Here is a 24,395-nt window from a genome sequence, read left to right on the forward strand (position 1 = left end):
AAGATCTTGTTTCAGGATTAAAAATAGAAAGCCTCTCTTTGGTTTTCAGATCTAATTTATTTCTTTGAGGATAGCTCACAGGACATGCTGCATTTGAGGACGATTGGAGTACATTCCTAGATCAATAAAATGATTGATTGTTTTCATTTTGAATGAAGCTTGTGAATAAGCCATAGACCAGAACCCTGGAGAGATTAGGGAAGAGAGAGGCAGGGGTCAGACACCCCAAACTCCCAAGAACCTTATGTTTCTTTACATATTAAAGGGAATCTACTCTTCCTACTTTTTAACCTCATAAACATGGTGGGAGTGTTTCCTCATCCTTTTTGTTTGTTTGTTTTTTAGGTTACTGTCCACATGGCTATCGGGAATGTCAGAATGGCAGATGTTTTAAACCGGAGCAGAGCTGTAATTTTGTAGATGATTGCGGAGATTATACTGATGAAAATGAATGCGGCGGCTCCTGTACTTTTGAAAAAGGCTGGTGTGGTTGGCAAAACTCCTTGGCTGAAAACTTCGATTGGATTTTGGGGGTCGGCTCTCCACAAAGCCTAAGACCTCCCAGAGACCACACACTTGGAAATGAAAATGGTAGGTTATCAGGTTGTTCCAGTTACTCTACTTTTATTCACAGTGAGCATCACATTGTCTTTCCTGAGAGCATCAGAAAGACCACTGTGGTGTCAGGGCAACTAAGTCAAACATTTAATGAGTACCTTTGTCTCCCAGGACTGCATAGCAGACAGCCTCAGCAGGGTGGTGTTAAAAGCAGACATTTATTGTCTCACAGTTTGGGGGCTAGAAATTTGAAATCACGGTGTCAGTAGGGCTGGTGGTTCCTGTTGAGGATTTTGAAGGAGAATAATCTATCCCTTGCCTCTCACTAGCTTCTGGTAGCTTCACATGCTACTTGGCTTGTAGGTGGAACTCTCTTTCTGTCTTTGCGTTGTCTTTCCTCTATGTATGTGTCTAAATTTTCCCTTTTCATTACAATAATCTTATTGGACTAGAGGCCACCTTCATGACTTTATTTCAACTTAATCATCAGCAAAAACCCTATTTCCAAAGAAGCTCACATTAACTGGGACAGGAATTAGGACTTTCACATCTTTTGGGGGGACACTATGTAACATATAACAGTGAGTAATTAAAACTGAATATTGCTTTGATAATTGTAGATAGATGATAACATAGCCTGCCCTCGGGTACCTCTTCTAAATGACACATTTGTAATCAATAACCTTGAATTCTACCATTTATTTGATCAGTAGCAAGTCATGTAACTTTTCAGATTCTCAAATCTCTCCTCTGTCCAATGGAGATAATAAAATTTGCCCTGGAGTTGTCAGGATCAAGGGAGATGATCTGTATTTGGGGACAGGCAGTAGAAAGCCCTAAAGGTGCTGTGCAGATGTAGCTGTAAGATCATCTCTGTGAAGGGTGCTTGGGATGGCTCATTTTTACAGTGAGCTGAACCTATTTCTCATATTCTTTGGTCAAGAGGTAAAAGTCATTAGCAGAATAAAGAAGGGATCTTGAATTCCTGGCTGTTACAGAGTAGAATAAAGGTGTTTAAATATTGAAGTTTCATCAGATCAGATCAGATCAGATCAGTCGCTCAGTCATGTCTGACTCTTTGCGACCCCATGAATCGCAGCACGCCAGGCCTCCCTATCCATCACCAACTCCCGGAGTTCACTGAGACTCATAGGCCTATGATAAAACAGGGGCTTCCCTGGTAGCTTCCCTAAAGAGCCCGCCTGCAATGCAGGAGACCTGGGTTCGGTCCCTGGGTCAGGAAGATCCCTTGGAGGAGGGCAGAGCAACCCACTCCAGAATTCTTTCCAGGAGAATCCCCATGGACAGAGGAGACTGGTGGGCTATAGCCCATGGGGTCTTAAACAGTCAGACATGACTGAGAGACTAAGCACACAGCACATGATAAAACAGAGCTCTCCCAGCCGGGCCAACCATGCCAGAGAAAGGAAGGCCTGAGTCCCATTCTAACACTCAGCTCTACATACGTAAAATGTTTTGGACATTTGGATAAACAAGCCAAAAACTCAGTATCTTTCCTTGTATGTTGTATATTAAAATTCTCAGCATTTTATTTGTGCACTCAAAAGGTGACTGACTTTTTGAAAGCATGTCATATTTCTTTATTTATATTTCGTAGACAATCTTTGCATTGTTTCACAGTAACTGGATAGTTTGGGGAGTCCATGCAATGATTTCTGTAACTGTCTCATTGAGTCCATGGCATAAATATTCTGTCAGATCAGTTCATCTGCACACTGTGAAGTACTTTGCTAAAAGCACAGACAGTTGGAAATTGTTCTGTCAGTGGGCTGGAGGCAAGGCTATTAGATTTCCTTTCTCTTTCAAGTAGAAATACCTTTGGCAGTTGAGATCCTATGAAATGTAATTAAAAACTCTACGATAGGAAAACTAAAATGATCCTCTCCATGTTATTTTGGCATGATCTGAATCTCATCTTGTTCCCAGGGCACTTCCTGTATCTGGAAGCTACTCCAGTGGGCCTGCGGGGCGAAGAAGCACACCTCAAGAGTGGCCTGTGGCAAGAATCCAGTGCTGCCTGCACCATGAGCTTCTGGTATTTCATATCCACAAAAGCCACGGGGTCCATTCAGATCCTCATTAAGGTAAGATTTCAGTTGGTGATGCCTCTGAGCTTCGTGAAGTTTCCTACAGGCAGCACATGGCCAAAGGGAGTTTATCACAACTCTGCTGCCCTGGCCTGGAAGGCCTCCTCCCATCGGAGGGCGATGCTGCTTGTGGTTCAGATGTTTTGTGGAATTTGGTAAACTGGGCACAGGAACCAGCTTTGAGCTCAACATCATACAACAGGTTGTAACACAGGTTGTAAGTGACTCTCAGAAACTCTTTGTGGTAAGTTAGTCTAAGACCCACAAGTTTCTTCACTCTATTTGGGTATTTCCTTGCCTATCCTCCTCACTGAAAGAATCTAGATGATTTGTACATCTGAAAGAAGAGTAGCTATCCATTGTAATTAATATATGAATGATCATTAAAGAAATTAATGTGAAACATTCTGGTCCTAAGTACAGCATACAAAGGACAGGACTGCTCAGGAGAATGATCAAGGTTTGATTACATGGAACCGCTTATTAACTATGACACCGTAATACATTTTCTTACTGGGGATTAATCAGATGTTTCTGACAGGGCTTTAATTTAGTTTAACAGAGTGACAGTGTTTGGGGAGCAAAGTAACAAAGTGTATATTAATATTAATGAGACTTGGTTCACATACTTTGACTCTTTGGCAAGTTACAGCAGCAGCAAAAAGATGGGGTGTGTGTGTGTGTGTGTGCATACATGCATGCCTGCATGTATGTACACACATGTGTGTTCATTTCAGGAATCTCTTTAGAATTCCAAGAAAGCTTACTCTAAAGACATGCTTTTTAGGCTGTTGCTATTTTCTCACACATGGGCTTTGGTGAAGTGCCCCACACTGATGGACAATGCCTGAGCAGAATATCAAAGGCCTCATTTGTCTGAATAGCTCGTGGCTGCATAGTTCATGTTTTATCTGAAACCTGAGCTAACTTTATAATTTAGAACCCTTCTCTAATAATGCAGAAAAGCCTGCCTAATAAAATACATGCAGAAAATATCACAACGATTTATTCTTATATTTAAATATGGAAACTTACTGAAATACAGTGCTTAAAGTTCTTAGAAGAATATTTTCCAGTACTCTATTGAATGTGACACTGGGCTATATGGTCTGTACTGTTAAATAACAAAACTTCAACTGAGGAAATTTAACGATTAATTTGCTTTCTTGAACGATTCATGAGTTTGGCAGCATCCCATGTAGGAGATAGAAAGGAATTCTGCCAAGTTATAGAAACAAAAAAGGTTTTCAAAGGCAGAAAGGGGGCAGGAAAAGGAAATTATTAGCAAAAAAAAAAAAAAAAAATGCATTGTTTCAGGGAACGTCCCCTCCTAAGGAGGATGGAGGGGTTCTGTTGGACAGATAATTTCTCTAGTTCTGACTGGTTAAGATTACTTTCCTGAGGGAAGTTGAAACTGCAATTAAATTAGGTATTAAGGTCTTAGTTTACTGTCATGGTGCTTAGCACAAGTGAATCCATTTTGAGCAAGTTGTCTTTTTTCAACAGTGCCATGTGAAGGGTTTGATGCATTGGATTTTGCCTTTATTATTTACTTCACTCATATTTACATTTCTCACCTCTTATAGTAACAAGCTTTATATTACTAGAAAAAACTTTACTATAAAATTATACTGATTTGACATATATGTCTTCCTATCAAGTCACATTGACCTCCCATATTCCTCCCAATTCCTCTGGACATTTAATAGCAACTTTAAAGACCTATATTCCTATTGTATAAAAAAAAATGCCTATTATTATTTAGTTACATTTATTACAAGGAGAAATCTTTCATACCATATATTGATTTGATATTCGTGAATTAGGGCAATCATTTCATTTTGGTAATTAACATAATACATATTTTTGATCATCATTACAAAGTACTGCTTAGGCTTCTGTCTGTGTGGAAGCATGTTGGATTTCACCTCACTCATTAGTTGGAAATTGTCCTCGCCAGGTGGTAACCACAGCAGGGGTGTGAATGCTACCTTTTCTTTCTTTCTGTGCTCCGTATCCTTTAGAATGGACCCAGTATATGCATATGGTGTCCCCGGCCCAGTCTCCTCTATTTTTTCTCAGGAATGCCTCCTTCTGTGTTCCCATGGTTTTCTTCCACATCAGGTCCAACACAATCGGGTAGATTCAGCCTTTCACAAATCTTTCCTCTACACTTTTGCCAACCATGACTATTCCTTTTGTAAGTGTCTCTCACAGCTCCAGAAATTCTTCCTTATGACTGACTGTTCATTTATATTTATACTATTTCAATAGATACATCATAACATAGTGAAGGCAAAGCCTTGAGACTTAGTTCTTATGTCTGTCTCAGCTCTTCAGAGAAGGGATTGCAGGATGAAGGGACTAGAGGAAAGGAGTGGTGCTTCCCCAGAGGAGCCCATCGCTGGGCTCAGGACAACCATTGTTTGGGATAATCCTTGTGAAGGAATGGCCATTACACATTACGTGCATGATTAAAGTCTAACCTGGAGAATCTGTAATCTAAGTCTGAAATATATATATATACATTCAGATGCAAAAGGCATGAAAGCATTGACCAATAATTTTATAACCATATAGTTCTAAAGGGTAGTGTTGTTGACTGCAAATCATAACTGCAGTATCACATACTGAGTCATGCCTTTTTCTGCATATAATAATAATTCACTTTTCTTTTTAAAATTTATTATTTTTATTTTTAAATTTATTTTTAATTGAAGGATAATTGCTTTACAATGTTGTGTTGATTTCTGCCATATGACACCATGATTCGTTTCTAAAATAGTATGTTTGCTCTTGATAGTCTTCCCTGGTGGCTCAGATGGTAAAGCATCTGTCTACAGTGCAGGAGACACGGGTTCGATCCCTGGGTTGGGAAGATCCCCTGGAGAAGGAAATGGCAATCCCCTTGAGGACTATTGCCTGGAAAATCCCATGGACAGAGGAGCCTGGTAGGCTACAGTCCATGGGGTCGCAAAGAGTCGGACACGACTGAGCGACCTCACTGCACTTTGCTCTTGATATCATCTATCATTTTTACCTACCTTTTAACTCATACATTCAATATGAAATTTCTCATTAAATTTTAATATATAGCTTTTGAAACCATCTAAGGTTTAAAAAATATGAAACAAATGCTTAGGGGTAGAGTTAGAGCTACAGCATGAAAGTTAACTTGTTTTTACAAATATATTTAATTTTACACATTTTTCAGGTCAATTTTTTCTGATGGACTTAATGATGAGTAATATGTTGATTTTAATATGTAAAAAAGAATTGAGGGAATTTTAAAGTTTACATGCATTTGATAAATTGTTTTCCTAGGTAAAATTTCTAGTTTCATCATGAAACAAAAGGCCTTTGCATCTTTTCAACTAGTCTTGCGAATAAAATGCAGAAACACCTGCTGCCTGAAGGGCATTATTGTGTTTTGGAGCAACTCCATCTGTGATAAACTGTTGATATTTTAATCAAGATGACTTCATGCTATAGGGAATTTGAATCTATTTGACGGGAGGTCTTCAGGACTATCCATTATGCCACTGTGATAGAAAACATAATGTATTCAAGCCTGAAGTGGAGGAAAATAATGTTATTTCAGGAGAGCCCTCCTGATTATAGCAACCTAGTTATGATGAAAGAGAGTAATTAAATTAGCCTATTGCTTTATCTTGCTTAGTGATTCAGAAAATTTTCGGGCTGGTAAGGTCCTTCGAAGTATGTTTAAACTATTCATTTTACAGATGAAGGAACTAAGATTATGAGGTTGTCTTTCTTGTCCCAGCTCATATGGTATTTTAAGAAAAAAGTTAAGATGCAAATTCAGTTTTCCTGACTTCTAATTCAGAGATCTTACGTACTTGACTTCCTGGAAAGTCTATCTAAAAATCATATTCAGTATGGAAATACAGATTTTGTTCAGTAGGCAGTGGAAAATGTCAAATCAACAAAGGAAAGGCCAGATTCCTTTGCCTACTTGGAAGAACTGCCTACTTGGCTGTTCTGGTTCTGATTTTACCCTCAGCCTAGCAAACAAGGAGCTTCATTTGGGCGTAAGGGTCCACTGACAAAAGTGAGCACCTTCATCCTTTCTCACTCACCACTACCCCATCCCTGGTGCGTGCACACACACAACCCCCACAGTCCTAATGTGAGATTTACAGCTAATTACTAATACTAATGTGCCTAAGAGAATGTCAGACAGGCTTTTGTACTTAGACATCTTTCGATCTTTTCTGCCTATTGAATATCTGATGCTATTTTAATCACGTTGTTGAGATTTGATTCATTATTTCAGAGAAAAGGATGTAGAGAATATGGATAGAGGGGCTACACAGCAGTTGTATATAGCAAATTGATTTTCTCAAAGCCAGTCATGTGCATTGGGAGCTGTAAATTCATTAAACTAAACTTTAGTACCAGAACTTTATTTGCTTTTCTGGAGTTGTTTCAGTGTGTTAACAATTCAATCTGAGTAGTTTTGATACTATTATATTATTGACCTTAGTCAAATCAAGGGAGAAAAGTTGATCTTTGCATTTCAAATGATAGACTTACAAGAGATCAACACACCCAGAGTTTGATTAATTAGTAGCCACAAGATCACAACACCATGGTTTATGTAAAACAAATGTTCCTTAGAGAACATGCCAGTGGGTTTTTTTTTGTTTTTTGTTTTATTTTTTAAAATTTATTATTATTTTTTTTAATTTGGAGGAAAATTGCTTAACATTTTGTGTTGATTTCTGCTGCACAACAGTGGGCAATTTTTATCCCCCATATATTTTTGACTAAGAGTTTTTTCTGAACTTCTCACTACTTATTTCACATCTATCTCTTTTAGATACCTCTATTGCTTCCCACTAGGCAGCCAGTGGAGTCCCTTCTATTAAGAGACTAGTTAATTAGTTTAATTGAGCCTAGAGTTTTACTCTTCAAGAGACTCATATGGTCAGCACTGCAGATTGTCCTTTTAACTACTATATTGCTGTTTCACTTCCATTTCTATTCCAAACTACTACAACTACTTTTTGGACAAACCTCTACTTATTGACCGATTTCTTTCTTCTTTTTATTAAAGTATAGTTGATTTGCTATGTTGTATGTTTCAGGTGTACAACAGAGGGATTCAGTATTTTTATAGGTTATACTTCCTTTAAATCTTTATAAAATAATGTTTTTTTCCACTATGCTGTACATTACATCCTTGTATCTCATTTATTTTACACCTGGTACTTTCTACCTCTTAATTCCCTTCTCGTATCTTGCCGCTCCCCTCACCCCTCTCCTCACTGGTAGCCACTAGCTTGTTCTCTGTATCTATAAATCTATTCTGTCTTGTTATATTCCTCTGTTTTATTTTTCATTCCACATATAAATGAAAACATACAGTATTTGTCTTTCTCTAACATATTTCACTAAGTATAATGTCTATGTTCATAGTGTTGCAAATGGCAAGATTTCATTCATTTTGTATGGTTAAGGTTAGGGTTAGTAATATTTGCTTTTATGTGTGAGTTTGTGGCCTGTATTTCAGGAGGGCAAAGTCAAGTGGGCCTTAGGAAGCATCAATATGAACAAACGTAGTGGAGGTGATGGAATTTCAGCTGAGCTATTTCAAATCCTAAAAGATGATGCTGTGAAAGTGCTGCACTTAATATGTAACAAATTTGGAAAACTCAGCAGTGGCCACAGGACTAGAAAAGGTCAATTTTCATTCCAATCCCAATGAAAGGCAATGCCAAAGAATGTTCAAACTACTGCACAATTGTACTCATCTCACACGCTAGCAAAGTAATGCTCAAAATTCTCCAAGCTAGGCTTCAACAGTATGTGAACCGAGAACTTCCAGATGTTCAAGCTAGATTTAGAAAAGGCAGAGGAACCAGAGATCAAATTGCCAACATCCGTTGGATCATAGAAAAAGCAATAGAGTTCCAGAAAAACATCTATTTCTGCTTCATTGACTACACTAAAGCCTTTGACTGTATGGATCACAGCAAACTGTGGAATATTCTAAAGAGATTGGAATACTAGACCACCTTACTTGCCTCCTGAGAAATCTGTATGCAGGTCAAGAAGCAACAATTAGAACCAGACAAGGAACAATGGACTGGTTCCAAATTGGGAAAGGGGTACATGAAGGCTGTATGTTGTCACTTTGCTTATTTAACTTATACAGAGTATATCATGCAAAATGCTAGACTGGATGAAACATAAGCTAGAATCAAGGTTTCTGGTAGAAATATTAATAACCTCAGACAGGTAGATGACACCACCCTTATGGCAGAAAGTGAAGAATAACTAAAGAGCCTCTTGATGACAGTGAAAGATGAGAGTAAAAAAGCTGGCTTAAAACTCAACCTTCAAAAAATGAAGATCATGGCATCCGGTCCCATCACTTCATGGCAAATAGATGGGAGAACAATGGAAACAGTGAGAGATTTTATTTTCTTGGGCTCCAAAATCACTGCAGATGCTGACTGCAGCTTGAAATTAAAAGATGTTTGCTCCTTGAAGGAAAAGCTATGACCAACCTAGACAGCATATTCAAAAGCAGAGACATTACTTTGCCAACAAAGGTCTGTCTAGTCAAGGCTATGGTTTTTCCAGTAGTCATGTATGGATGTGAGAGTTGGACTGTAAAGAAAGCTGAGTCCCAAAGAATTGATGCTTTTGAACTGTGGTGTTGGAGAAGACTCTTGAGAGTCCCTTGGACAGCAAGGAGATCAAACTAGTCAATCCTAAAGAGAATCATTCCTGAATATTCACTGGAAGGACTGATGCTGAAGCTGAATTTTCAATACTTTGGCCACCTGATGTGAAGAACTGACTTATTTGAAAAGACCCTGCTGCTGGGAAAGATTAAAGGCAGGAGGAAAAGGGGACAACAAAGTATGAGATGGTTGGATGGCATCACTGACTCAATGAACATGAGTTTAAGCAAGCTCTAGGAATTGGTGATGGACAAGGAAGCCTGGTGTGCTGTAGTCCATGGGGTCACAACTGATAAACTGAACTGAACTGATACATACAATGTCATCTTTATTCATTTATTTGTTGATAGACACTTAGTTTGCTTCCATATCTTGGTGATTTATTGTTTATATATCATAGATGTCTTTTATACATAGTAATTCACTTAATCTTCAGAATAAATCTGCAAGGTAGATATTTTGTTCTAATTTAACAGACCATGACACTGAGACCCAAATCACATAAATAATAAGCAGTATCATCAGGTTTAAAGCCAATTCTGGCTCTAAAATCCATCTCTAAACTACTGCATTCCACTTCTGCTTTTAGAATTTAAAACATTCTCATGCTGAGGAGGCAAACATATCTCATCAAAGTTTTCCTGTGGCTCTGAGATCGTACGTTTTAGAGATTTCTGTCTCTCCATAATAATAAATCCACAGCCTGTCCCACACATGTTAAAGAGGGGAAAGGATTAGTTTGTGTTTAGCAACTTTTACAGATTTTTTTTTGGGGGGGGAGGGGAACAGCTCGTCAACATCTAGTAATAATAGCCACATTTATCTAAATCACTCTGGTTGATATATAAATATTTCAAAAATTTCAGAATCATGATTCATAGCTGCGTTTTAATGTTGATGAAGAAAGAATGAGTTAGAAGCAACATAATTTGTTTTTTGTAAGACAGAAATCTAGCTAGACTAAAGCTCTTAATTTTTATTCAAACATGAAATCTTTAAAGCTGTTGCAAACATCTGTTGTTTTTTAGAATCTTCCTCTCCCTCCCCTCTCTGCTTACTAGTATGATCAAACTTAGTAATAATTTTTTCCTTTTTGAAAACTGAGACCCTGTAAATTAAAGCAGAAATCTTCAAGGTCATGGATTCTCAATTGTCCATGTTTGTGTGTTTTACAGCTTCCTTGGAAATCAGCTGAGCTTCTGAATTACTTCTCGGAATACTTATAAGTGTATAAAATGCTAGACTTACAAAGAAAACTAGTTAATTAATACTAATTATTTGGAATTCCCTGGCAGTCCAGTGGTTAGGGCTCTGCACTTGTACTCTAGGGGGCACAGGTTTGATCCCTGGTTGGGGAACTGAGATACTGCAAGCTGTGTGGCCAGAAAAAAATAATGCTAATTATTAAAATACTTTTAAAATTCCAAAATCATGATATAGTAAATTTGTGACAAATTGTAAAGGACAAAATTTAATGGAAGATAAAATAACTATTATTCCAAAGATTGATAGACATAAATGATATTTTTGAGACAGTTATGTCACTTTAAAGTGATGTTAAAATATTTGTTACTATTATTGGTGGGAAAGTCACAAGTGCTATCAATATTTGTGAGTTTGTTGCCTGTATTCACAGTTGGAAAAAAAATACCAAATTTTAGTTCAAGTTTCCCCCATCCATGTTCTGACCCTCTTAAAAACCCAGATCCTTCTCTTATAAAGGGTCTTGTGAATTTTTAATTTCATAAGTGTATCTACCTTATTTGTTGTTTAAAATATATAAATATCTTGTCTGAGTAGGAACTTTTTGCATGGAAAAGCAATTCCAGTTCCCAATAAATGGAACTTAAAGGCACTGAAGATAACATTCAATGTGAACCAAATTTAGAGCAGGATGACTGTAAACAGGTTTAGGTGCTGCCACAGCAAAGAGCTGTTTCAGCTGCTGGTTGTCAGACTTGCAGCCAGGTAGAGTCAGCAGCTTCTGAACTGACTGTTAGTGGATTAAAATATTGAGAGATTTATCACCCAGTTTCAGGAGTGTCTTTTCAAATGTCATAAGGAGTCACAGCTATTGACTTTTTATGTAATATAAAGTCTGGTAGAAGAAAGTGAAGAGAAACAATATTGTAACTTACCTCACTTTTGAATTTAAATTTAATGTTTAATTTTAATTCAAGGTGTAATTGGCTGGTAACTTCACTTGCTTACTCTCCATTTGATGTCAGAAAATTCAGAAGCGCAATTATGTATGGACTGCCCTAAATGGGAATCCTGTGTGTACATGCTCAGCTGCTTCAGTTATGTCTTTGCAACCCATGAACTGTAGCCTGCCAGGCTCCTCTGTCCATGGGATTTTCCAGGCATGAATACTGGGGTGGGTTGCTGTGCCCTCCTCCAGTGATGGGAATCCTGAGGATTGGTTAATTTCCTCTCTACTTTTGCTTACTTCCTGATATTTGCATCTTCACTATGTAAAACCAATTTGCCATGGCAAAATATCGCTTCTTTCTTTCACTTTCTTTTATTTTTGGGGAGGGCATTGCTGGAAAAATTGAGTCTTCGGCACATGATAGCAACTTTTGGGAACTTGTAAGTTTTCATCAATTAATTTTTTTTGACTCTTGGTATAGTTTTTATTTATCTTATCAGTTAATTTATAATGCCTGCTCTGTTAATTTTCTTTGGAGTTTGCAGCATATGTTTCTGCTGGAAAAGGTTAAAATTGCTTATCTGTGGGCTGACTGTTCTAAATGAATCACACGCCTGACTCAGGCTGCTACAGGGGCAGTGATATGTTTTTACTAATTATAGATCATAGAGTTGGAGTAGAAAAAACCCTATGATTCACTCTCATATGTATTGTCAAAATAAACAATGAAAATCCTAATTATGTTGGTAGTCTTATCTCTATGAGATGAATATATAGCACATTTAATGATGAAAAGTATTTAGAATTAATTTCCATTGTCCAGATTGGTACATCTCTCTACATCTTCTAAAGAAGTCAAGAATATTTTCTCATAATCTATGACCTGTGTCAGCAAAGCTCTGTGTAACATTCTGCTGTGATCCTACTTCTGTGGATACTATTACTCTTCCATTCATGCATTCAAAGCAGTCTTCAGTGAACTTCCATTGAATATACTCCTTGCTGTCATGAAGGCTGTGAGTTCAGAGTGGACTAAACTGTTTGCAAAAATGCAGCAGTGTGGTACTCAGTCTATCAGAATCAATCAGAGCTCTCCCACTAAAATGGAATGTTCTTTGATATTTAATTATCCTCTTTTGAAGTTGTCCTCCATCTGAGAAGGTGACTTATGATTTGCTGTGCTGTATTCCTAGAACAGGAACTTCTCTTGGGGTCATGGTGTGGGTCCTAATTGAATGGCGTGTGTTCCCATTCCAGTGATCTATGTCTTATGACCCCATCACACTGCATCCTGATTGTCTACATGTAAAGCTCTGTAGTCCAGTGCTAGGGAGCTTTCATGTTGCAGAAACTGTATCTACCTTGTTTACTTATCTCTAGCATGTAGCATAGGTCTAGTGTATAGCATGTAATAGGTGCTTGAAATGAATTAGTGAATATACAGGCTTCCCATATATAATTAAATGCCAACTATGGAGAACAAACCATTCAATATCCTAGGAATTCAAAGCTATTAGAGTATTTGTGGAGTGAAAGTGTTTAGGGGAAGAGAATTTGGAACTAGACCTTTCAAGTAATTAATAGTTTATTTTGAATGTGAAAATCTCTCAGTCATGTCCAACTCTTTGTGACCCCACGGACTGTAGCCTGCCAGGCTCCTCTGTCCATGGAATTCTCCAGGCCAGAATACTCGAGTGGGTAGAGATTCCCTTCTTCAGGGGATCTTCCTAAACCAAGGATGGAACCCAGGTCTCCCGCGTTGCAGGCAGATTCTTTACCATTTGAGCCATCAGGGAAGCCCTAAAATAGTTTATTTTAGGCACATAAAGTACTTGTTAGAAAAAAAAAAAAAGACAGATTTCAAATATCTCAATGAACTTAGATATAGACAAGGAGAACAATATGTAAATATATAATGAAGGGAATTTGCAAAATGGAAGATAATGGAAGAAATTTTTGAGCAGGACCTGTATACAGAATTATCTATGCCATCTAGACAGATTCTTTATAAAACTACTACCTTTGTGGTCCTAATTGAAAACCCTGTCATATTGCGGTTGATGTTATTCTCCCAAGAATGGAAAAATAGAGTTAAGCATGGACTTGGCTGAATTACTGTTCTTTTTTATGAATTAGACCATTTTCTTAGGGATTTACTTTATGGACCAAGACTTTAACATTTTATTTCCTGTGTCATATATTCACATATCAAGACTTGAACGTGCACATTCCCTGATTGATTCATTGAGGACTTAGTTATGGATTACAAATATAGATCAATTTTATTTTCAATTCAAGATGCACCATGTACTATATCCTACAGATAATCATTGTACATTGCTTTGTCTTCTATTTTATGCTAACCTCTTGGTGGCAAAAGAGCATACTTAGTTCTTCAGTTTTATGAGCTGAGAGATCATTATTCTGAGTGCTAGCAATTGAAGTGACATAGAGACTTGAGGTTAAAAAGAAGGGTAAAATAATATTTTCTGTGAATTTATGGGTTTCTTTTCATCAGCATTCATGAGCCCTTAAGGATTTTAGGGGTCATATTTTTAATGAGTTAACTTGACTCTTTTTTTACCTCACTGGGGGTCATTCTTCAAATAAAATCTCACCAAAGTTAGATATGCATATGGCTTCTAGGTGATGAGAAAATTATTTAGTTTAGAGCAGGATTTAATTTTGCACCGAGTGGGGTATTTAAATTATTTTTGGAAAAAGTTCTAAATTATAAGTTAGACTCAAAGTAATATCTTTCTCAGCTTCATCAGAATTGGAGCTAATTTTTCTTAATAGTCAAAAGAACATACACAAACACATGTACAGAAGAACAGAAAATAAAACATTAAATAGCACTAAACAAGCTAAACTTTTGTAAAGCAATTTCATTTTGAGTTGTTTTTTCTTCCAAAAGATGTCTAAACAAAAGATAAGGTAAGAAAAAGAAATAGTCAGAATTAGAAGAAATTTTTTTTGTTTTCATTTTCTTTCTACATTTGAGCACAAAATATGGGGACATATAATTGATTTTTTTTTTGCAATTTAGTTTGTTTACTTAGATGCCGAGAGATTGTGAGCAGTTTTATTTTTCCAGATATACAGTTAGTAGTGATTTTACAGTGCATTTATGCTTCTTTTTATTACTGTTCTATCCACACAGTAATAAACATTTGCAAAATCTCATACAATATTTCAAATAGATACCTCAGTACTTGAAAAATGCTTCTGTATTTTATAAAATGATTAAAGGCACACTGTTGATCTGGAGCACCAGGTCATATTTTTTTTTTTTCCAGATTATTTATTTGTAGCTAAGATACAATATTTTCTATTTTCTGTTAGAAGTTTCTGATATATCCTACTTCCTTGAAAATCTCCCTTTTTTTCCCCTCCAAACTCTAGCTTCAAACATGTAGGATTTTCTGAGTAGCTCAGATACTGCTAAACTTCTAAGAAAATTTTATGAATGCAGGCATGGCTGTGCAGTGACCACGAGCCGTCTAAAGGACAGTGCTTGGTTTGGAGTGGCTGATGGATGACTCTAGATTCACTTTGTTTTCCTAGATCTCTGGGGGGAAGTGATAGCTCCATGTCATGTTTTGCACACACATAAGGTGTATTAACTTTTTTTAGTCAGCACTTTTGAAAAGTTCTGTTACATTTAATAATGTCAGTGTGAACCACAAGGATCAGAATCATTACCCCAGGCACAGTACTTGTTTCATCCATTTGTACCTTCTTATACATGATAATTGCTTGGAAAACACATGAAATTCTACACACAGAGAAGAGAAAGAAAGCTTACTAATTTTTTCCTTGTAATTGCCTGTGAATATATCCATGTGAATACGTCTATGTATGTATGCATGAAGATAATTCGCAATTTATTCAGTAGGTATTTCATAATGACAACAACAAAAAATTCTGCAAGAAGTTAAATTTGTGACAATAGTTGAAATTGCAAATGTGTCCTTGGTAGTCTTATGGATATATTAACATTAATTTTCTTAATATTTCTGAATTTGGTAAGAATACTGGAAACATCTTACTTGCTCTATCTGAAGAAGGAAGTGAGAACTGCAAGTAGAATGGAGAATGAGCTACATAAACAAAAAATTCATGAGAAGGGTCATCTTCTCTCCCCTTTGAAAGATCACCATTATCTAATATTTTTGCAATTATTTTTACATCCCCCGTTGAATTGTTTACCAGGAAGCTGCCTCTCATCATTGTGTACGTCTGCCTGGAACTCTCAACAGTATTTTCAGTGATCAGTTATTCTGTTCTAGCTGCTGTCTGGTACTCTGAGACCCCTTGATTGCTACAACCACTTTGCTGTTGTCACCAAATGAAGAAAGCCACATACTTCTTTGATCTTATTTATTCATTCAAAGCAAAATCACCAACGGCCTTTGGTGTATGTCATAGATTTTACAGAGTTTTAATTATTATTTTGGACAGTAGGAAGGTAAACAAAATTCATTCTCAGACTTACTCCTTTCCTCTGGGTTTGACCTTCCTTTGAGGCTTTCAAGGAATCAGATGATCTGTCCTTCCAGTGCATAGACAGACACCAGTTCAGATAACACCACCCTAAACATAGCAGTTGGTCTTCACTGTGGATGAATCTTACCATAGTGATCAAGACACTGAGACCTCTATCAGCTCATTTCTCAAGGTGTGAAGTATTTAACTGACAGAGTTTCACCCTAGGCTTCAGGGTGTGTCAAAAGACCATTAGATATGTAGCCAGAGAGACCTTCAGATTTGAATCCCACCTGTACCACTTATTACTCATGACCTTGGGCATGACCTTAAGGTCTATATATGATATATATATATATATATATGTGTGTGTGTGTGTGTATATAAAGATACACACATATGTACACTATATATATATATATATATATATATATATATATATATATAAAATTGAAAGTTAGTTGCTCAGTTGTTTCTGACTCTTTGCGACCCCATGGACTGCAGCCTGCCAGGCTCCTCTGTCTATGGAATTTCCCAGGCAAGAATACTGGAGTGGGTTGCCACTTCCTTCTCCAGGGGATCTTCCTGACCCAGGGATTGTCTCCTGCAGTGTCAGATTCTTTACCACTGAACCACCGTATAAAATGATGGTCATAGCATGAGCCGAAACAGTTCTACAGTCATCAGTGCCATAATAGGTGAGGGTGTTGTTTGAAAACTATAGAGTATTTAATAAGTTTTAAGTCATTTTTTTTTCTATTGATTCTTAATGAAAAGTGAGTTTAGGAAAGGGAGAAAGAGTAAAAATTAGAATATTTATTTTTGTTCTTTTGTTAAAAATAAATTGTATTAATATATGTATCATCCCCAAATGTGAATTTGATCACTTTTCTAAATGGGGATTTTCATATTGTTTCCACTTGACTGCCCTTCTCTTTGATGCCAGAACTCATTATCTGTGTTGATTCTCGCACATTGTCTGTTTGGATGCATAGGACTTTGTGCCTGTGTTCACTGTAGCTGAGCCATGATGAGATCCCCTCAGGCGTTAAGCTTGGAGCACAAGCTGTTATTCTTTGCCTCCCATAACCTGGCTAAAGATGTCTGTCATTGAGGAGATAATGTTTAGAAAAGCAGAATGTTGTTATGAGTCAGGTTATTCATGACAAATACGTATCTAGATAAACCTAAGATGTTTGTTTTTAAACTAAGGAAGGACATTGAGTTATGTCAACATGGTCCATTAAAAAAACATTGTTCCCCATCTCCCACATGACGAATGTTCCAATAATCACGATATCTCACAGATGGAAGAACATTAACATGATATAGTTCCGTAGACACCTCATTCAGTAGCTCTCTACTGAGAAGAAAATCCAGTGCCCACACTTTGTTATCAGAGTACCAGCTCTCCAATAGAGCACTGAACATGAGAAGGATAATCCAATGATTAATATGATTTCAGATTTTTTGTTTTGTTTTGTTTTCCATGTATAGCCCTGTGTCCACCTTCTACCTCCAGATACAGGTACAACTTTTCTTCCTATTCAAATGAGGAGGGGATGTCTCTTCCTGATGAAGGTTTAACTCCTCCACCTCTGGTCTTCCTTGTACCCCTATCCATCCTAAAACCTGGCTTGACTTAAGCCTAGGTTAAATCTTAAGATTTAAGATCCAGAATCTGCACTTTAAACCAACTTATCCTATTTTCTCTCTTTACAAAGAATTCCTGCAGATTGCTAAAACACAGACAAATAAGCATAAGACATAAATAGGTATTTCACCTAAGAGAAGATACAAATGGTCACTAAACATATGAAGAGATGCTCCACTCTAGTGATCAGGATAATGCAAATCAAAACACAGGCAGCTATTATTTGATGTGAAATTGCTGGGCAAAAATTAAAAAGTCAATATCAAGTGTTCCCAAGAAAGTAAAACAAGCCATGAAATTTTTTTTTTTTCTCTTAGTGAGACTGTAAATTGGTATAACAATTTTGGAAAATAGCTATGCAATAGTAAGTAAAACTGAGATGGCATAGGCCCTGTTATCCAGCTATGTTCCTCATTTTCATATTTTCTAGGAAAATAATTGCTTGTGTGTCTAAGAGTCATTAAAAAATTCAAAGCAGAGAGTTTATAAAACCTCTAAGCTAGAATTGACCCAAATGTCAGTCAGTAGAAGAATGACTGAATGTGACTATTCCCATAGCACAAAAGAAAAAAACAAATATCAAACTTCCACATGGATTCCCTCTTTCAGCACATTCTAGTTCCCATCCTTTCTCCTCCAGTTCAGTTTTGACTCTTCTTGATTCTTTTCAAGGAATCACATAGTCTATCCTCCTAATAGATTCCATCAAATAATGGGTGGTATTTTCAAACAGTGAAAATCATACATTAGTGAAATACATTAACAAACAAAATAAACAATTTAGTTAGATAATGGGCAAAAGACATGAAGAGACTACTGCCACTGCTAAGTTACTTCAGTCGTGCCCCACTCTGTGCGACCCCATAGATGGCAGCCCACCAGGCTCCCCCGTCCCTGGGATTCTCCAGGCAAGAACACTGGAGTGGGTTGCCATTTCCTTCTCCAATGCATGAAAGTGAAAAGTGAAAGTGAAGTCGTCCAGTCGTGTCCAAGTCTTAGCGACCCCACGGACTGCAGCCTACCAGGTTCCTCTGCCCATGGGATTTTCCACGCAAGAGTACTGGAGTGGGGTGCCATTGCCTTCTACGGAAGAGACTACAACAGATAGCAAAAAAAATTGTGAATGTGTTTTCAATATTACTAGCTGTTAGGGAAATACAAATTAAATCCACAAGGAAATATCACTATATACCTATCAGATACAGGTTATTATAAAATATTGAGTATTGTTCCCTGTGCTACACAGTGGGTCTTTGTTGCTTATTTTATACATGCTGCTGCTGCTGCTAAGTCGCTTCAGTCGTGTCCGACTCTGTGCGACCCCATAGACGGCAGCCCATCAAGCTCCACCGTCCCTGGGATTCTCCAGGCAAGAACACTGGAGTGGGTTGCCATTTCCTTCTCCAGTGCATGAAAGTGAAAAGTGAAAGTGAAGTCGCTCAGTCTTGTCCACATAGAAATGTGTATATGTTTCTCCCAAATTCCTAATTTATCCCTCCTACTTTTCCTCTTTGGTAAATGTAAGTTTGTTTACTATGTTTGCGAGTCTGTTTCTGTTTTGTTAAATAGGTTCATTTGTATATATTTTTTTTCAGATTCCACATATAAATGATGTTATAGGACACTTGTCTTTATCTGACTTAGTATGATAATCTCTCGATCCATCCATGTCGTTGCTAACGGCATTATTTCATTCAATTTCTTGGCTGATTAATATTGCAATGTACATATGTACCATGTCTTCTTTATCTTTTCACTGCCTATTGATATTGTTTCCATGTCTTGGCTGTTGTAAAAATAATGCTGGAATGAACATTGGGGTGCATGTGTCTTTTCAAATTACGGTTTTCTTCACATATATGCACAGAAGTGTGATTGTAGGATCATCATATGGTAGCTCTCTATAGTATTTAGGAAACCTCCATACTGCTTTCTACAATGGCTGCACCAATTTACACTCACCCCCCCCCCAACAGTGTAAGAGGGTTCCTTTTTCTCCACACCCTCTCCAGCATTTATTATCTGTATACTTTTTGATAATGGCCATTCTGACCGTGTGAGGTGGTGTACCTCATTGTAGTTTTGATTTGCACTTCTCTAACAATTAGCGATGTTGGGTAAATGGTTTTTGGTATTTTGTGCCCAAGTGTAGTTCAGATTTTTTTAACCTCGTTACAAGTCACTGTGAATGACCCTGGAAGCAGTCCTCATGAATGTCAAGTCTAGGAGACAGACAATTTTCTCACTACTTTAAAATTTGAGATGGAATAATTTGCACTTTGGGATTAAGCTATAATCAGGCATTTCAAATCAAAAGAATGGCATAGCACAAGCCTGCCTCTTGACCTCTGGAAATCTAAATTAAATCTTTCAGTTAAGTGTGAACATTGTACACTTCAGGAAATAACCTTGGTGATAAAAGCAAGGAGAGAAAGAAATAGAAGCTAGTGAACTGTCCTCCTTTTTTCCTTCTTTCCTTCCAATGTTTAGTGAGGACCTGTTTTTAACCAGCCACACTTGGGAATAACTGTTACATGATAGCAGCAAATTGATAATAAATTTATTATTCATTAGAATTCCATTTAGCTTGTGAGATAGAGGTTACAGGCTTGAACTCTATTAAGAGCTGAATTTGGGTAAAAGAACCTTAAAAGAACGAACCTTCTTGGTGTTGATGTTTCCTAGCAAAATAGTCTCTCAGTGTTATTTAACCATAAGGATTTTTCCCAGGTTAATTTTATTAACTGTCTCTTTAATTGGACTTTTTTGGTAAATGTGCTACAATTTACTTTTGGAAAAGTGTTGTCAATGAGTACATGATTTTGTGTGATATCACAGTGGACAGTTTTGGGTTTAAAAAGAAGGTGAATATTGGATCACCCTCTTAGGCACAGTGAGTGGGAGAAGGATGTTTTTAAATGCCATAGCAATTGTCTATCATGGTGTATGCACCAACCCTTGAATGTATCAAATTCAGGGTTAGCAGGAGGTATTGTTTAGATTCCATCATCTTACCCTTCTCAGCTAAAATATGAAGAACATAACAAAATATTTAGGTTTGTGAATAGATATAACTAATCCTAAAAGCCCATAGTTGCTGTAGCTGTTAGCATTTACCAAAGCCTCTCTAATAGCAATATTATCCAGACACCATTTAACAGGAAAAGGAAATTGAAAAATGTGTGCTTAATGGAGCAATGAATAGTAGCTATTCTTATTCTCTTCCTACTAACTAAGCACCCTCTTAACTAAATGTGTTATCTTGTTTATTCTTTTGTTGTTGGAGTTGTTTAGTCGCTAAGTCATGTCTGACTCTTTTGTGACCCTGTGGACTATAGTCCATGAGGCTCCTCTGTCCACGGGGTTTTCCAGGCAGGAATAATGGAGTAGGTTGCCATTTCCTTCTTCAGGGAATCTTCCTGACCCAGGGATCGAACCCGTGTCTCCAGCATTGCAAGCAGATTCTTTAATGCAGAACCATCAAGGAAGCTAACTCTATGAAAAGGATATTACTGTAATACTCTTCTTTCCATGGTATAACTGCATTAGAGAGTACTCATTAACTTGCTATATTGAGTAAGTTATTGAGCTGGATTATAGATCCAGACAGTTCAGCTTGAGAACTCAAATCTTAACCATCACCTAAGGCTGCCTCTCAGTTTGTAGAATGTAGAGATTTATGAATTCCACACACAGTCTTCATTCAACATCTAGCAGGCAAGAAACCAAGGGACTTTAAGTACTTTCCTAGATTTCTCTAAGCATAACAGTGATTTGGAATTTCGTATGAGAAAATTTTGCTATTTAATTATAAACTATATTAAAGAATTTTAAAGACAGCATGACCTTTGTGGTGAAATGGTACAGACACGTTTTCAGATCTCTACTTCATATCGGTTATTGCATAAGTAAATTATATAATATGTGACTGTCTTAAGGTTAGAATGGAATCGATTCTTTAAAAGAAGGGCAACTGAGTTTGGACTCACAAAAATTCCCCTGCATAAATTGAGTAAGTAATTAATAAATACAGTATTAGAAAAACTCCATCAACCCTCAAAGAAAAGCAGCAGCAAAGTTTGCCATTTTTCAAGAGTCTCGTGTAGGGCTAAAATGTCTCTGAAATAATGTGAAAACTTAGATTTGCAAAATGTTCAATGAGAAATCCCGGTGTATACTATCTGCATGATGGAGACATGCTGAGCTAAGAAATTAGCATTAGAGCAAATGTAGGACAACTGGAACCTTTAGGGTTGAACTTAAAGCCCCACAGGGACACATTCCTCCTGCAAATGATGAACTCACAAATCAGTACTGTGAGGAGGCTGAGTCAGCCACTAGAAAGCTAAAGAATTATCTTGTTACTTCTACTCCCAAGCTAATCTCTTGCCATTTTTCCCATGAAAATCTTCCTCATTGTCTAGAGAAATCCATGATTTGTGTATTACTATCCTCTGTCCTAGTAATGATAAGTATAGACAATGCATTGCATAGATTAAAAGTTATTCCTTTGTAAATTAAAGATTCCATTTTACAAGGAAGAAAAGAGCCTTTCTTATATGATGTACTTTAGAAGATAATTTTATTCTTGTAAATTGAACTCACTGCTATACATGGATTGAAACTTTTGGGAAAAAGTAATGGTAAATATTAATTTTGGAGTATGTTCTATATGCTGGTATGCCATATGTATGATGCATTCTACTTCTCTTAAAATATTATGAAACAGTTATCCATTTTACAAATGAGGAACTTCAGCTCAGTTTTGGAGTCTCTCTTCATAGTCCATGACAACAATGAATTGCCACTAGGTAGTTTTGAAATTTGGGGGCTATTAATAATTTTACACTGACATTTTATGAAATAGCTTTAACTTTTTGTTGCTTTACAACACTACAGATTTAGGTCTGAGACACCGATAGACATATTCTCAGAGAAAGCAGAAAAATACTTAAATAATAATATTAGTTACTATGTTTACCTTGTACTTCTTTTGCTGATTTCTTGCTTTCTATTAGGTTGATTTTGAGAGCTTCTCTTTATTTTAGTTTTCCATCTCTGCTTTGAAAATTATAAATTAAATTTCTCTGTATTTAGTGGACACAATTTAATTAGACTATTTCTTTTTAAATCGCGAGATATGTAAGAATTTTAGGAAAGATTAGTGTATATCCCCATATTTCACCCATCAACCAGATTATTATTCTCTACTTTCTTCTTGTTTTTCTAAATAGTAAGTTGTTGTTTTTTTTTTTAATAGTGAGTTTTCCAATTTCTTTCCTCACATTTGCTCCTTCCCTCTGAGTTCAATTTCCTTTTAAATGTAGCACATTATTTAGTGGTCTTTTTCAGTAAAAGGTTTCCTAGTTCTAGACTATACAGAGTTTTATATAATAGCCTATAGTGTTCAGTAATTGAACTCCTGAATAAATTCTCTCTATTCCTTTTCCAGAAGGTTTTTCTGATGTTAGTACATGGGATGAACTAGGTGGGAGGAAAGAATAAAATCCATTCAGATGTAATTTTAAAAACTTATAAAGTAATAATTGATAAACCACTTTGTCACAAATAGGTTGGAGACCATAGAGTACATTTTTGAAAATGCATTGTCAAATAAGTGGTTTGTGACCTGGAACTGGGTAGCCAGGTAAAGAAAGTGATCACAGTCCTCAATTTAGTTTCAGTGATTGGGGTAAAAATTTACATACAGGAAGAATAGAGAAATCAGGAAGAAAAAAAACCTATTTGTGGGATGAAGATGAATTAATTTTAGGTTGTATTTTACTACTTATATGACACACAGCTTATAATTGGAATTACATAGCTATGGCCTGGAAGATGTTGGATTTTGAAAATAAAATTTGGTAATTACTCTCAGAAATGTATTAAAGTTACAGGAAAAGAGATAATGAGTACAATTTCAGTATACTTACACTTCAGTAGAAGTGTAAGGATTTAATGACAGCTATTGATAATCAGCATCTTCTGAGTCACCTTATCCCCAAAGAATTGTATAGGCTAGATATTTTGTGAACCATTGGGTTCTTATGAAACATCTTGGAAATCTTATATATGGCAATGCTTGCTTGCTAAGCCTTTTCAGTCATGTCCAACTCTTTGTGACCCTATGGACTATAGCCTTCCAGGCTCCTCTGTCCATGAGGATTCTCCAGTCAAAATACTGGAGTGGGTTGCATAACCTCCTCCAAGGGATCTTCCCAGCCCAGGGATTGATCCCACAACTCTTTTACCACTAGTACCACCTGGAAACCCCATATATGGCATAATTTTCTACATAAATATGAAAAGAGCAGAGAGTATCTTGAATGCACTATAATTCTTTACTACAGGCCAAATACATCAGAATTCATATCATTTTTCAGTTCAGTTCAGTTGCTCAGCTGTGTCCGACTCTTTGCAACCCCATGGACTGCAGCATGCCAGGCTTCCCAATCCATCACCAACTCCCAGAGCTTATTCAAACTCAGTTCCATTGAGTTGGTGATGCCATCCAACCATCTCATCCTCTATCATCCCCCTCTCTTTCCACCGTCAATCTTTCCTAGCAGCAGGGTCTTTTCCGATGAGTCAGTTCTTTGCATTGGGTTGTCAAAGTATTGGAGTTTCAGCTTCAGCATCAATTTTTCCAATGAATATTCAGGACTAGTTTCCTTTAAGATTGACTGGTTGGATCTCCCTGATGTTCAAGGGACTCTCAA

At 36.9% G+C, this 24,395-nt stretch overlaps 1 protein-coding gene across 1 annotated transcript in view; it reads left to right on the forward strand.

Annotated features, from left to right (window-relative positions):
• The window catches only part of MALRD1 (MAM and LDL receptor class A domain containing 1), a 573,786-nt gene that overhangs the window by 297,347 nt on the left and 252,044 nt on the right, over positions 1–24,395 (forward strand). The window contains exons 28-29 of the mRNA XM_055545367.1: positions 346–591; positions 2,506–2,663. Of these exons, the coding sequence (XP_055401342.1) occupies positions 346–591; positions 2,506–2,663 (404 nt within the window). The remainder of the gene's footprint in view (positions 1–345; positions 592–2,505; positions 2,664–24,395) is intronic.

This window comes from Bubalus kerabau, chromosome 13 (assembly GCF_029407905.1).
Source record: "Bubalus kerabau isolate K-KA32 ecotype Philippines breed swamp buffalo chromosome 13, PCC_UOA_SB_1v2, whole genome shotgun sequence".
Classification (NCBI taxonomy): Eukaryota; Metazoa; Chordata; class Mammalia; order Artiodactyla; family Bovidae; genus Bubalus; species Bubalus kerabau.